The sequence below is a fragment of the Cydia pomonella genome, chromosome 23, assembly GCF_033807575.1.
Source record: "Cydia pomonella isolate Wapato2018A chromosome 23, ilCydPomo1, whole genome shotgun sequence".
Taxonomy (NCBI): domain Eukaryota; kingdom Metazoa; phylum Arthropoda; class Insecta; order Lepidoptera; family Tortricidae; genus Cydia; species Cydia pomonella.
Window position 1 is genome coordinate 13,296,647 of NC_084725.1, and position 12,623 is coordinate 13,309,269.

The window sequence follows — 12,623 nt, forward strand, 5'->3', positions numbered from 1 at the left end:
ATAAGCTATCGATTTTTAATTTGGAATAGTTATGAACAACGCTTACCCAGACATTTTTATTTTTGTTTTCTTTATTTTTATTAACTATGTAAAATGCCCAATACGAAGAGGGAGCAAAATTTCAAAGTCTAGTTACTAGGTCAAGTCATGTTTTGAAAGAACTGAATTTGAACATTCCAAAATTTTTTTTTGTCATTGTGAAAAAAAAATTTTTTTCATGAAAGTGTGAATAAAAAAACATTCCCTACCCCTTACCTTCGACGTTTACCGAAGAAAACTTCTAATCAAACCTCTATTTTTATAACTTTTTATACTAAAACAGGGGATTGTTTATTTGTTTTTTATACTAGGCAGTTACATAAATATCACAGAATAAATATTACATTTCAATTACATGTACAAGCAATGTATTCAAATATTACATGCCAACAAGCGTTGGCAGTTACTATAAAAAACTCGTATCTCGTAACTTGTCTGTTGCTTTACATTGCGGGCAGATTATTTTAATATTTTCGTTGTATTTCTAAGCAAAAATAATTTTAATATACTTCGTATGTCCTATGCTAACTACCGGTTAAATATTCGCCCGTATTGAATTTACATACTGTAGTTTTTTTATACTATGTCGGTGGCAAACAAACATACGACCCGCCTGATGGTAAGCAGCCTTCGTAGCCTGTGTACGTCTGCAACTCTGTGACAAACAAATTAATTAATATAAAACGAGGTATTTAAATTTGTGAGTCGTTCTTTATTTTTAACTATCAAATCCAAATTCAAAACAGGTAAAGTTGATTCAAAACGAACAAATCTGGGTACTTGTAATTTCTTTAATATTTATATTAAAATAAGTAACGTCTATATTTAAAACCGAGTACGCATCGATAGGACTTTGAACTTAAAACATACGTAAATAAAAGATAATTCGATAAAAATACACATTGAATCCTTTCTTCAAAATGTTTGCTTATTCGCCCACTGTTTTATTTTGCTCGCCCAAACAAACATAACATAACATAACAGACGTAAACGATTGAATTTAAATTATTTTTATTTATTATACAGAAATAACAGTGGCGGTTTACTTTGGAAAAACAATAATATTGGATATTTTGTCTCGGTTTGTTTAGAAGGCACCACTGTGCGGCGAAATAATTGTTTTGATAAAAATGAGGCTATAATTTAGTCTCGTTTTGTTTCAATGTAATAAAATTATTATATGTCAATATTACTCTACTAGTAAGAAAAGTACAGTCGATCATAATGACTTTGAAAATTGTATTTTTTTTTTCGTTATAATTCCCAATTACTTTATAATATGACTAATGTATTTATCGCTAAGGGGGAGACGGTACACGAAAAAAACCTGATTTATTTCGCCTTAAGTTTTTAAAACAGGTTTCAGGTCAGGATCAAACTAACTTGACGACCAGTTTGGCCTAGTGGGTAGTGAACCTGCCTACGAAGCCGATGGTCCCGGGTTCAAATCCTGGTAAGGGCATTTATTCGTGTGATGAGCATGGATATTTGTCCCTGAGTCATGGGTGTTTTCTATGTATTTAAGTATTTATAAATATTTATATATTATATATATATCGTTGTCTAAGTACCCTCAACACAAGCCTTATTGAGCTTACTGTGGGAATTAGTCAATTTGTGTAATAATGTCCTATAAAATAAAAATAATACTAAAATGTAAACCTACTGTAAAATGTGCCTACTTTGCTCTAAAATTTACCCCAAAATTCGAAAAATTTTACCCTTTTCCAGGCCGCGCCAATCCACAAGGTTTTTCCATAAGATCCAAATATATTCCAATTAATCAGTTTTGATGAATCATTCGAAGACAGATCACATTTACAAAGTAGGCACATTTTCCGGTACAGTCAAAAGATTTAATTTATGGCCCATTTCCTACAAGGTACAAAATGGGTCACAAATAGAATTTTATGACTGTACAGGAAAAAAAAATCTTTTTACACCACCTGCTCGACAATGCCAATAGTTATTTGTGTCCCAAGGGAGGAAAAGTAGGAAATTGCGTGCCGCGTGTAAAATTGTTACCCGAGCCGAAGGCGAGGGTGGCAAACACGCGGGATGGAATGTCCTACGTTTCCTCCCGTGGTGCGCATATTATTTTTCTGCTCGACGGAGGCGGAAAGCGGCAACTTTGTTTAGCGCAGCGGGAGCAAAGTTGACGCTTTCCGCCCGGAGGGCAGAAAATTATATATCATGCAAACCTTACCGAAAGCAAATCATTATAGCCCTTGGTTTTAACCGGGTAGTAATATTGTACTGAATTTCATTGTAACCCGTCGGGTTATAATGTGATTTCACTTCTCATAGTTCTTATTGATATGTTTTTGAAGTCTAATTTCGTGAAGCTCGAGCGGCGGCACACGCGGAATGGCGACCGCCGCACTGATTTGAAAATGGAATATTCATCACACTTGCTCGAAAGAGATCTTGTTTCATGCAGGTGTACTGAATGACAAAGGCCTATTTTGTTTCCACGGCAGTTATGGATTGTGAAAAAAAAGTTATAACTCCCTAGGGAGTTATAAATTTTCCATAAAAAACAAGTAGCATAAATGTGTTTTACTTTTAAAATATTAACGTTTATAATTTAATATTTTTTTTCATGTTTAAAATTATTTTATTTAATTAATTTTAATAGTCGTTTAAAATAGTTTTATACAATTTTCAATTGTGGCTGAATGTCGGATAGGTCTATGCCTTCGATGCGTAACCTGTCAAAAATGACAATATGGCGGACGAATTTGAAATGTCACCGTATTTAAGAATTATTTCGCTTAAAATTTTTTCTTCGCAAGTGTGATGAAAAACATTGTGTGTAACTCCGGGGGTAAGAATATTGTTACTCGAGTCTTTAATTCACTCCAGCCTGCTGCTGTCGTGAATATATAGATTCTCGAACAATATTTCACTTACTCCCCTCGTTGCACAATGTACTATTATTTATTCGAAAATCGTACTGGCACCTCCACAAGCTTAATATCGTTTATGAATAAATAAATTGGAAAAAAAACAAAAGCCGCAAGTGCTATAATACGCTGCTGTGTATCAAACATTAATTTTCATTGTTGATTTATTTTAATAAAATATTGTTGTACCTAGCTGTTTTTGTCTTGGGCGCGCTTGAATCCCTCACTGCACTCAGGATTCAGTCTTAATTAACTAATAACCCCCTCGCTGCGCGCGGGAGTTAAATCTGAGTCCTTCCTTACGTTCAGGATTCAATATCGCGCCCGTGACATAAAACAGTACTTTATCCCCTTGGGGTATAATATACTATTATTGCTTTAAACTTCTTTAAATGTGCCTACTTTGCCCCCCACTGGGTATTTATGCTCCCAACAGTTTCGTAAACATGTTTTGTAAACATACCATATCATGACTGTACACTATATAATAATATCGCGATTACATCACCCGAAACGCTTTATTTACTTACACCACGTACATACAAACTAAGTACATACATACATACGTGTCACAAATCGTATTTGGTGTATGTAAACACTTACTAAGCAACAATTTGTTTGTATTCAAAAAAGGCACGTGTCAATAACATGTGACTCAACGTGGTTTTATTCACCATTTATTTGTTAAAATTAATACAATTAAAAAAATAATAATGTCTTCCTTTATTTATACTTTATTGCACATAAAACATTAAGTACAAATGGTCGGCTTAATGCCTTAAGGCATTCTCCACCAGTCAACCACTGGGTCAAAAAGAGACGTTTGTTAGGTGCAGGCTTTGTACTTTTTTATACCACGACGGTGGCAAACAAGCATACGGCCCGCCTGATGGTAAGCAGTCACCGCAGTCTATGGACGCCTGCAACTCCAGAGGTGTTACATGCAGGCATGCAGGCTTTGTACTTGAGAATAATTAACCGATATCACTACCTACTATTTACAAATTAAATACTAATTAATATAATAAAATCATAAACTTAAACATATAATTTGTATGATATTAATATCTACATATAGGTATATGTTAGTTGCATCTCGGAATTTAAGCGATTTTTTGTTTTATTTTCCCTATGACCAATAGAAAAATATGTATGCACATAGTTTAATTAAAATCAGTTATAATAAAACGATTTATAAAACGGAATCCCTTATAGTTTCGTCATGTCCATATCCCATGTGCCTGCTTGTCCGTACGTCATACGCATTTTACATACATACATACATTTTACTCGGAAACTATAAGGTAGATATGAACCATTAGAAAAATTAGAAAAATTATTAATTGATAAATGTTATTATTCGGTTAAGGATTTTCTTAATGACGATAGTTTATAACATGCTTTTTTGTAATATTATTAATTGTCATGATTAATGAGAAGACTTGTTTTGTTTAGTTTTAAGTTAATGTTGTGTGCCCTTACAGGGTGTCATGGTCTGACTTGTATTTTATGCTATAACATCTTGATTTATTATGTACATGACTTTACAACAAATAAATAATAATAAAAAAAATAAAAAAAACCACTATTGACATTATATCCCGAGAATTTTGTTTATCTGGTAAGTATAATCCAAACCCAAGTTATGAGGGTTCACAAAAACGGCAAAGCGCTTTGAGAAAAGGTAGGTAGTGCCCTTGCGCTTCGCTTTGCTCGTCTTGGCGGGGGCACTACCGTGCCCCCAGATAAAATTGGCTGTCTGTACATTATGCAAAGTACGGAGTCACATATAGATAGATAGAATACTCTTTATTGGCACACCTCAGTAAAAGATACAGCTTAAAGAAAAACAGTAACATATAATATAAAATAAAATAAAATAAAATAAAAAGCATTTATTTCGGACAATATCCATAGGTAATACAAAAACACAAAACAACAAACAATCAAAATATTTACATATAAATTACAAAAAATAAAATAGAAATATGAATTAAATTAAATTAAAAATACGGATAAAATATTCATATATATTACTATGTATGCCAGAAGACTTGTAGGTCCGACGATTGAGCCTGCCTTTTTTTTTATTATACTACGTCGGTGGCAAACAAGCATACGGCCTGCCTGATGGTAAGCAGTCTCCGTAGCCTATGTACACCTGCAACTCCAGAGGAGTTACATGCGCGTTGCCGACCCTAACCCCACCCCCCTCGTTGAGCTCTGGCAACTTTACTCACCGGCAGGAACACAACACTATGAGTAGGGTCAAGTGTTATTTGGCTTCGGTTTTCTGTAAGGTGAAGGTACTTCCCCAGTTGGGCTCTGCTCTAGATCTGGAATGACATCTGCTGTGCTGTGCCCTACCACACAAGGCGAGATGACATTCACATTGCCCATACCTCTCTTTTGGACGTAGTTCAAGGACATACCCAGGTCCAACTACCCCCTGCCTTTAAGGCAGATCACTGCCAAATGACGGAGAGACGAACTTTGTATTGATCTCTTTATCATATTCACAGATACGTTCGTTTTCGATCATATTGGGGCCTAAGGACCTTGCAGTTTAGGGATACTTAGACTCTTAAGAGGGAAGAACAACTTTCGATTCTAACGAAATAACGGTACTTTTTCTATCAAAGTCCATTTCGAGAGAAAACGGTTTCCAATAACATCAAAATCTTTGATTTTTCAATTCAATTCAATTCAATATATATTTCTTTCAGACCAAATTACAGTCCATATTTGTTAGTTAAGTACAGTACCTACTTATATCTATGTTAGTTATCCTAATTCTATCTTAACCTTTTGAACGCCAAGAGCCACTAAAGTGGTCGTGTGCTGTCGTGCCTACCACGCCAACGACCACTAAAGAGGTCATGGCAGACGCTGTCAAAGCAATTTTACTGTTGACAGATAAGGTTTAAATTCGTTTCTCCATAGTTGACATATTGGCGTGTATGCCACATTTTGATGCGAGGGAGAAAGCGTTGAAAAGGTTAATAATAACCTTATTTACAATCATGGTGCATCGGAGCATGCAACGACGACGCCCAATCGTATAAAAGGGTTATCCAGCCTCTTTCCTATTGCCGCTAAGAAAAGCTAATTTTGATGTCGATCGGTTTCGCTTTAAAAACATTTTTTTTGTATCGCAAATTTTGAAAAAAAGGATAACCTATAATCCTAGATTTATACCTAGTTTAATAAAACACTAATAAATAATGGAGAATCAAAAATATTTAAAAGTGGAAAAACGTTTTCTCTGATTGTATGGACGAGTACGTATACTTCCCTCTTAAGAGGATAGTGGACACCGCATCTCCTTACAAAGGTAGTCCTCATTTTACTCCCTGGATTTTGATTTTACGGTAAGTATTTTTGTACAATTAATTATATAGTACCTGGGCGACCGAGCTTTGCTCGGTTATAACTATTTATTGTAATATGGTGGTGTATAGGTGATAATCTTAACTACATTTTTTTACTAAATTATACTTGTCTAAAACAATAAAAATTAAAAAATTATATATAAACTTGAACATATAAAAAAAAAAGTTAGTCACCGGGCGAGATTCGAACCCGTAACACTTGTTTAGTAGTCCGCGTCTTAACCCGCTGGACCAGACGGACAGTAGCCGGCAACACGAAATTAGCGACCATATTCTGCGTCGAAAGAAAAACGCATGAAAACTCGAAAACACGCGTTTTCCCAAACATAAGAATAATCTAGATAGATTATATACCCCCAAAAACCCCCATATACCAAATTTCAGCAAAATCGTTAGAGCCGTTTCCGAGATCACAGAAATATATATATAAATATATATACAAGAATTGCTCGTTTAAAGGTATAAAAAAGATTTCTCAAAGCTATGCCTCTTAGTTTTTTAGTATTAAATGCGACGTTTTGAGTTAAAGCAAAGTGATACATAGCTTGCTGAATTATTATAAAAAAAACTTTTTTATAAACCCTATGAAAATGTGTTCATTAGGGCCTAAACACTACCATATGATTATGCGATCGTATCAAACACACATCACGCTGTATACTTAATCGAAAACAATCAAACAAAGAATAGCTGTGGCTAATATACATCTAATTAAATAAATAAATAATAAATAAATAAATATTATAGGACATTATTACACAAATTGACTAAGTCCCACAGTAAGCTCAATAAGGCTTGTGTTGAGGGTACTTACACAACGATATATATAATATATAAATATTTATAAATACTTAAATACATAGAAAACACACATGACTCAGGAACAAATATCCATGCTCATCACACGAATAAATGCCCTTACCAGGATTTGAACCCGGGACCATCAGCTTCATAGGCAGAGTCACTACCCACTAGGCCAGATCGGTCGTCAAAATAATCTAATTCTAAGTCGCATTGCGTAAAATATTTTATATAGAATAGAATTTATTCTTAAATACACAAACAGACAATATCAAGGAATAATAATATTATATTAATATCCACAGAGGATAATGGGGACTACATTGTATGGGAAAGCGGTAACGATGTCGTCCCGTTTCGACTTAAACAAATACCGTCACCGTGGTGTTTCCAAATTATTTCAACGCAAGCTTATCTCGGACAGACATTTTCTCTGTAAATCTGTCGCTTCAATTTTAATTTTCTCCCATAGTTTGTTCCAATCATAATTCGTTCTGGATCGTCGGGAAAGTTTGCCGTCGATGAAATGAGAAAGGTTCCGTTTAATTAAAAGGGAGGTTCGCGGATTCAATCAGTTTTTCTTATATTATGTCAAGTTAATTTAATGAGGATTGTTTTTAATACCTGCAGTCGGGTCAAGCACATTTTAGAAAAAGGTCTCTTCTGTGGACAATACAATAAAGATAGTTTATTTTTCAAATAAGCATATTACAATGAGCTTATGAACTTCAATAAAGCTACGCCGGCTCTAACCCTACATCTCTGACCCGAGATTTAAATCCCTCCTAAATTGTAGGAGGGTATCCCAATATGGGACCGGCAAGAAACTCGGCGGGACACCTCTTTTCAAAACATTACATCTTATAGCTAACATACCATTAAGTTTATGAACCACTGTTGTCTACGTTTGCAACACCGCGGTGAGCTCACATATTTATACAGCAAGTGCTGTAACAATAACATGTGCTAGTTTTTTACCTCTAGCTCTACAGGGTGCTCCAACTAAACTATGGTACTTGCACCAAATCGTTAGATTCAGACCAAGCTAAGTTGGCAACGATTTTGATAGCCCAGCCTGTGCAAACGTCATAATTTTATAGAGGTTTGACGTCTAAAATAACACTTGCACAGTCTGGGCTGTCAACATCGCTGCTGACTTATCTTGGTCTGACTCTATTTTGTTTTTATGTTTAATATGAATTTGTAGTTTTGTCTATGGTACAGTCAGTATCAAAAGTAGCAGTTGAAACAACGCGCCAAAAGTATCTGATATTCCGGATAACTTTTCCAAATGTAGATAATTTTCTAAAATTCGCGTTCAAAAATATATCTTTTACAGTTTTAGTTGTTCTATATTAAAGACATCACTTTTTGTTAAGCTGTTACTTTTGATGCTGACTGTACTAGCGAACATGGACGAAAAAAATTGAAACCATTCACATTTATAAATGTTTAAATTTTTAAAGTACGTGAGGTTAGGAGCATTGACGACCGGTATGGCCTAGTGGATCTGCCTATGAAGCCGATGGGTTCGAATCTCGGTAAGAGCATTTGCTTGTGTGATGAGAACAGATACTTGTTCCTGTGTCTTGCGTGTTTTCTATGTATTTTTTGAACACAGATGATTAATTTACAATAACAATATACATAATGGATATATACCGATGATTACTATAACTAGCTTATATCTATGTATTTATGTATTTATATATTATATATATCGTTGTCTGAGTACCCACAACACAAGCCTTCTTGAGCTTATTGTGGGGCTTAGTCAATCTGTGTAGGAATGTATAAGTTATGTAAGTTGTACTCCATTATTAAAATTTCAGAAATTTCTGGAAGAAAATTTTCATGCAAGGTTCCAGCATGGATAGTAAGTTTATTTTAAAACGTGCAATAAAAGATACATTGCGAACAAAAAGGTGATGTCTCTTTATCACTCTTCCATTAGTGCGATAGCGTTTCGTTCGCCTCAGCACAAACTATTGACATCTTGGTTAGGTTCCTGAACAGAATTGTTGAAATTCCAGAACAGTACTAAATTTGTTTTTGCTCTATTTGGCTACTAAGGTGAAGCTATATAAACTAATTACAGTCATAGATATAGATATATGTCATTGCGTGTGCAAAGTCTCATTATAATCCATCTCGTAGTTTTAAAATGAGAACGAACTCCGTTTGCATGGGAAGGTTTTTTTTTTTAATACTACGTCGGTGAAATTTGCTGCGGGGTTAAACGACTAGAACAAACATATACTCGTACAAACGTTTTTTAGCAAAGCAAACACGACCAACATTAGTTTTGAGTTACAAACCGCTGTATAAGCTAACACAAATATATTATAGTTACTAATGTTTATAATACTGCTACATGACGTATTGTGTAAATTAAATAATGTAAACAAAAGCATGACATCATGCTTCGCATAGCTGAGAGTTCAGAAGTCAGTCAAACGGTGTTTAGAATACAGGCCTATGTTATTCATTCTTACAAGCAAGTTGGTTAGGCTGTGTCTTTTATATTGACTTCATAGATATTTATAGTTCACCTAGCTATATGAATACCCGGGTACGTCCTTAAACTACGTCCAAAAGAGAGGTATGGGCATTGTGAATGTCATCTCGCTTTGTGTGGTAGGGCACAGCGCAGCGGATGTCATTCCAGATCTAAGAGCAGAGCCCAACTGGGGAAGTACCTCCACCTTACAGAAAACCGCAGCGAAATAACATTAGACCCTACTCATAGTGTTGTGGTGTTGTGTTCCTGCCGGGCAGAGCTCAAAGAGGGCGTGGACTGTTAGGGTCGGCAAAACGCACATGCAACTCCTCTGGAGTTGCAGGCGTACATCGGCTACGGAGACTGCTTGTTTACCAACGTAGTATATAAAAAATATACTTACTCGTACAAGTGTACAATAACTGATAAAAAACAAGTAATTTTTTTTCGATAACAATCCCACGAAGCTTTTTTCATACCTCCGTCTTTATACGTCTGCTAAATTGGAGAACCTAACTCCAGATAGGCTATTTGACGCGCCATAGGAATCGTAGACGACTCGCAAGCTAATTGAACGTTTAAAACATCGATTTAATATACCATATAGATGTTTTTTTTTTTGTAAAGTTTAGTAGTGTCCATTGTAGACACACGCTATGGATACGGGCGACCCTGTGCCCGCGGTGACATTTGCGAATGGTTGTTGTGGTTTATGCGATGCCGGGTCCGGCATCACCATCAGGCAAGAAACAATGGTGATGCTCAAGTTGAAGACCCATGGGTATATTAGATCGATGATTTAAAAAGACTCTGCTTCCATATATTATGTGTTTTACCGCGTTTATAATGGACAGGGCTGGGATATCACATCATTATTACCACCGTGGGGATAAATACGCTATTTCAGAGGCGTATTAGAGCTACTAAAGGTACATTGATTAGTTGTAACTTATCATTATTAGAGATGCAACGAATAGTGGCTTGGCCGAATACCGAATATTCGAGGGAACCATCGGCCGAATAGCCGAATATTCGGCTAGAAGTTTTACCTAAAATGAAGTAAATTCGAACGCGCGCGTGCGTGCGCTTTGCAAGTTGATACTTATTTCTCGCTGTAGGCAATCTTTGATAAAAATTGCGCTTATTCTGCACGCAGTGCGTATTGAATTGCGGACATTGCGGTGCGTTAGATTTCGTCGTGTGTGTAAAAAAAAAATTGGTAGTTTTATTTGTCATGTTTTTGTACTATCTATGAATATAAACGTAGTCTGAAAGATTTACCTATTGATTACTTGTAGTTTGTTACTTTTTTTACCCCTCGTTTGCCGTTATCTACGTGTTAACGTACTATTCGGTATTCGGCCGAATACTATGCCACTATTCGGCCGAATAGTAAAATTGTGGCCGAATAGGCCGAATACCGAATAATGGCCGAATATTCGTTGCATCTCTAATCATTATAATATTGGGGGTAAAACCAGTTTCCCAAAATAGGAAAGGTTAGGACAGTTTCCAAAATGAAACAACTAACGTAGGTACCCCATGGATTTGTTTGTATGTTATCATCAAGACCCATACATATTTGGAGTTATGTGTGACAATCACAGTAACAATCACATTCACTGCCAGCGACCCGATAGGCGAGTTGAACACTGAGAAAAAAAAACCATTTAAAACAATTGAAATTGCATTAAAGTTTAATGCTTTAACCTTTTCAACGCTTTTCCACACGTGTCAAGAAATGCCATGGATGCCAAAAGTTAACTGGTGAAGAGCGAATATGAAGCTTAACTGATAGTAGGGAAGTCGCTTTTTAATGGTCATTGGCGTCGCGGGCACGACAGACGATGACCGTTTTAGTGGTATTTGGCGTTGAAAAGGTTAAACAGTTCCATATGAGCCTATCGAACCAAACAGTAAATTTTACTGTTCCGAAAAGACGTACATTTTACTGTTTTGAGTGGCTCAAATTTTGTGGCTGTTTTTATCGTTTTTACAATACTTAGAATTGTTCAAGTTAACGTTACTGTTTTGTATTTTACTGTTTTTCAAAGTACATACGGGTTTTTCCGTGTTATCGGCTACGTTCGTAGTGCGTGGCTTGCGCCAGCAAGTGGACTCATATGACTAGGTGAAGTGTTGATATATGTTTGTTGTTTGTCCGCAGGGTCCCGAGCCGGCACTGAACTCGACCCCGGGCGCCGCGAAGCCGCCGCTACTAAACTCTTTCGAGCTGGACCGCTGTTTGGACAGGTTTGTACACACCGGGTTGTACCCAAAACTTGAAATTCCAGTTACGACCTGAATTGTGCTCCTCATCATTTGGAAAATGAATATTGGAAATGTCATTGATTAATTTGCATAGATAACATATCAGACTATTACGCAGAACTCCGTTCTACTTATATTTACAGATCCCCTCTCATTAGACTCTCATCAAATTTTCTAAATAGGTAGAACCAGTTCTCGTCCATCTCTCACCTCGTCTAAAATGAGGCCTTAATGCTGTGTCAGGAAAGGAGCGTACGTACCGTCAAGTGGGATACCTGGGGACAGGAGGGGTAACATTAGACGAAGGAAATACTCCCCAAATATATGAATCACAATTTACCAGTCTTAGATTATATTTTTCAACTAGTTAAATTACTTCATAGTGATTTGGGCAGAGGTTACCAAATTCGGAATAGGTTCAATCCTGATTTTTCCAATTTCTTTTTTGTAGAAAGTTACCGATGGGTAACTTGTAAGAGCGACAGATGTGTCAAGTTATCTCACTTGATGGTAAGTGATAGGGCTATAGAACCAAGTTTGATCCATGTGGATGTTTCCAGAGAGGAGTCCGGCAGGTGGGGCGGCGAAGCGGCGCGGCGGCGTCGGCGCAGCTCGCCCCCGCGCCGCGCCTCGCCACCTAGAGATCATGAGCCTCTCGCTCTTGCTCGGGTGAGTATTTAGTACCTACCTCTACAACTCACAGGCATACTTCTT

General features: G+C 36.3%; 1 protein-coding gene and 1 long non-coding RNA gene across 6 annotated transcripts in view; one reads left to right on the forward strand and one right to left on the reverse strand.

Annotated features, from left to right (window-relative positions):
- LOC133530611 (forkhead box protein P1) overlaps positions 1-12,623 on the forward strand; it is a 92,248-nt gene that overhangs the window by 64,934 nt on the left and 14,691 nt on the right. For all 5 annotated transcript variants that reach the window (XM_061868600.1, XM_061868601.1, XM_061868603.1 and 2 more), the window contains 2 exons: positions 11,806-11,891; positions 12,470-12,578. In XM_061868600.1, coding sequence (XP_061724584.1) covers positions 11,806-11,891; positions 12,470-12,578 — 195 coding nt within the window. The remainder of the gene's footprint in view (positions 1-11,805; positions 11,892-12,469; positions 12,579-12,623) is intronic.
- LOC133530658 (uncharacterized) overlaps positions 5,253-12,623 on the reverse strand; it is a 231,863-nt gene continuing 224,492 nt past the window's right edge. The window contains exon 2 of the long non-coding RNA XR_009801350.1: positions 5,253-5,347. This is a non-coding gene — a long non-coding RNA (uncharacterized LOC133530658). The remainder of the gene's footprint in view (positions 5,348-12,623) is intronic.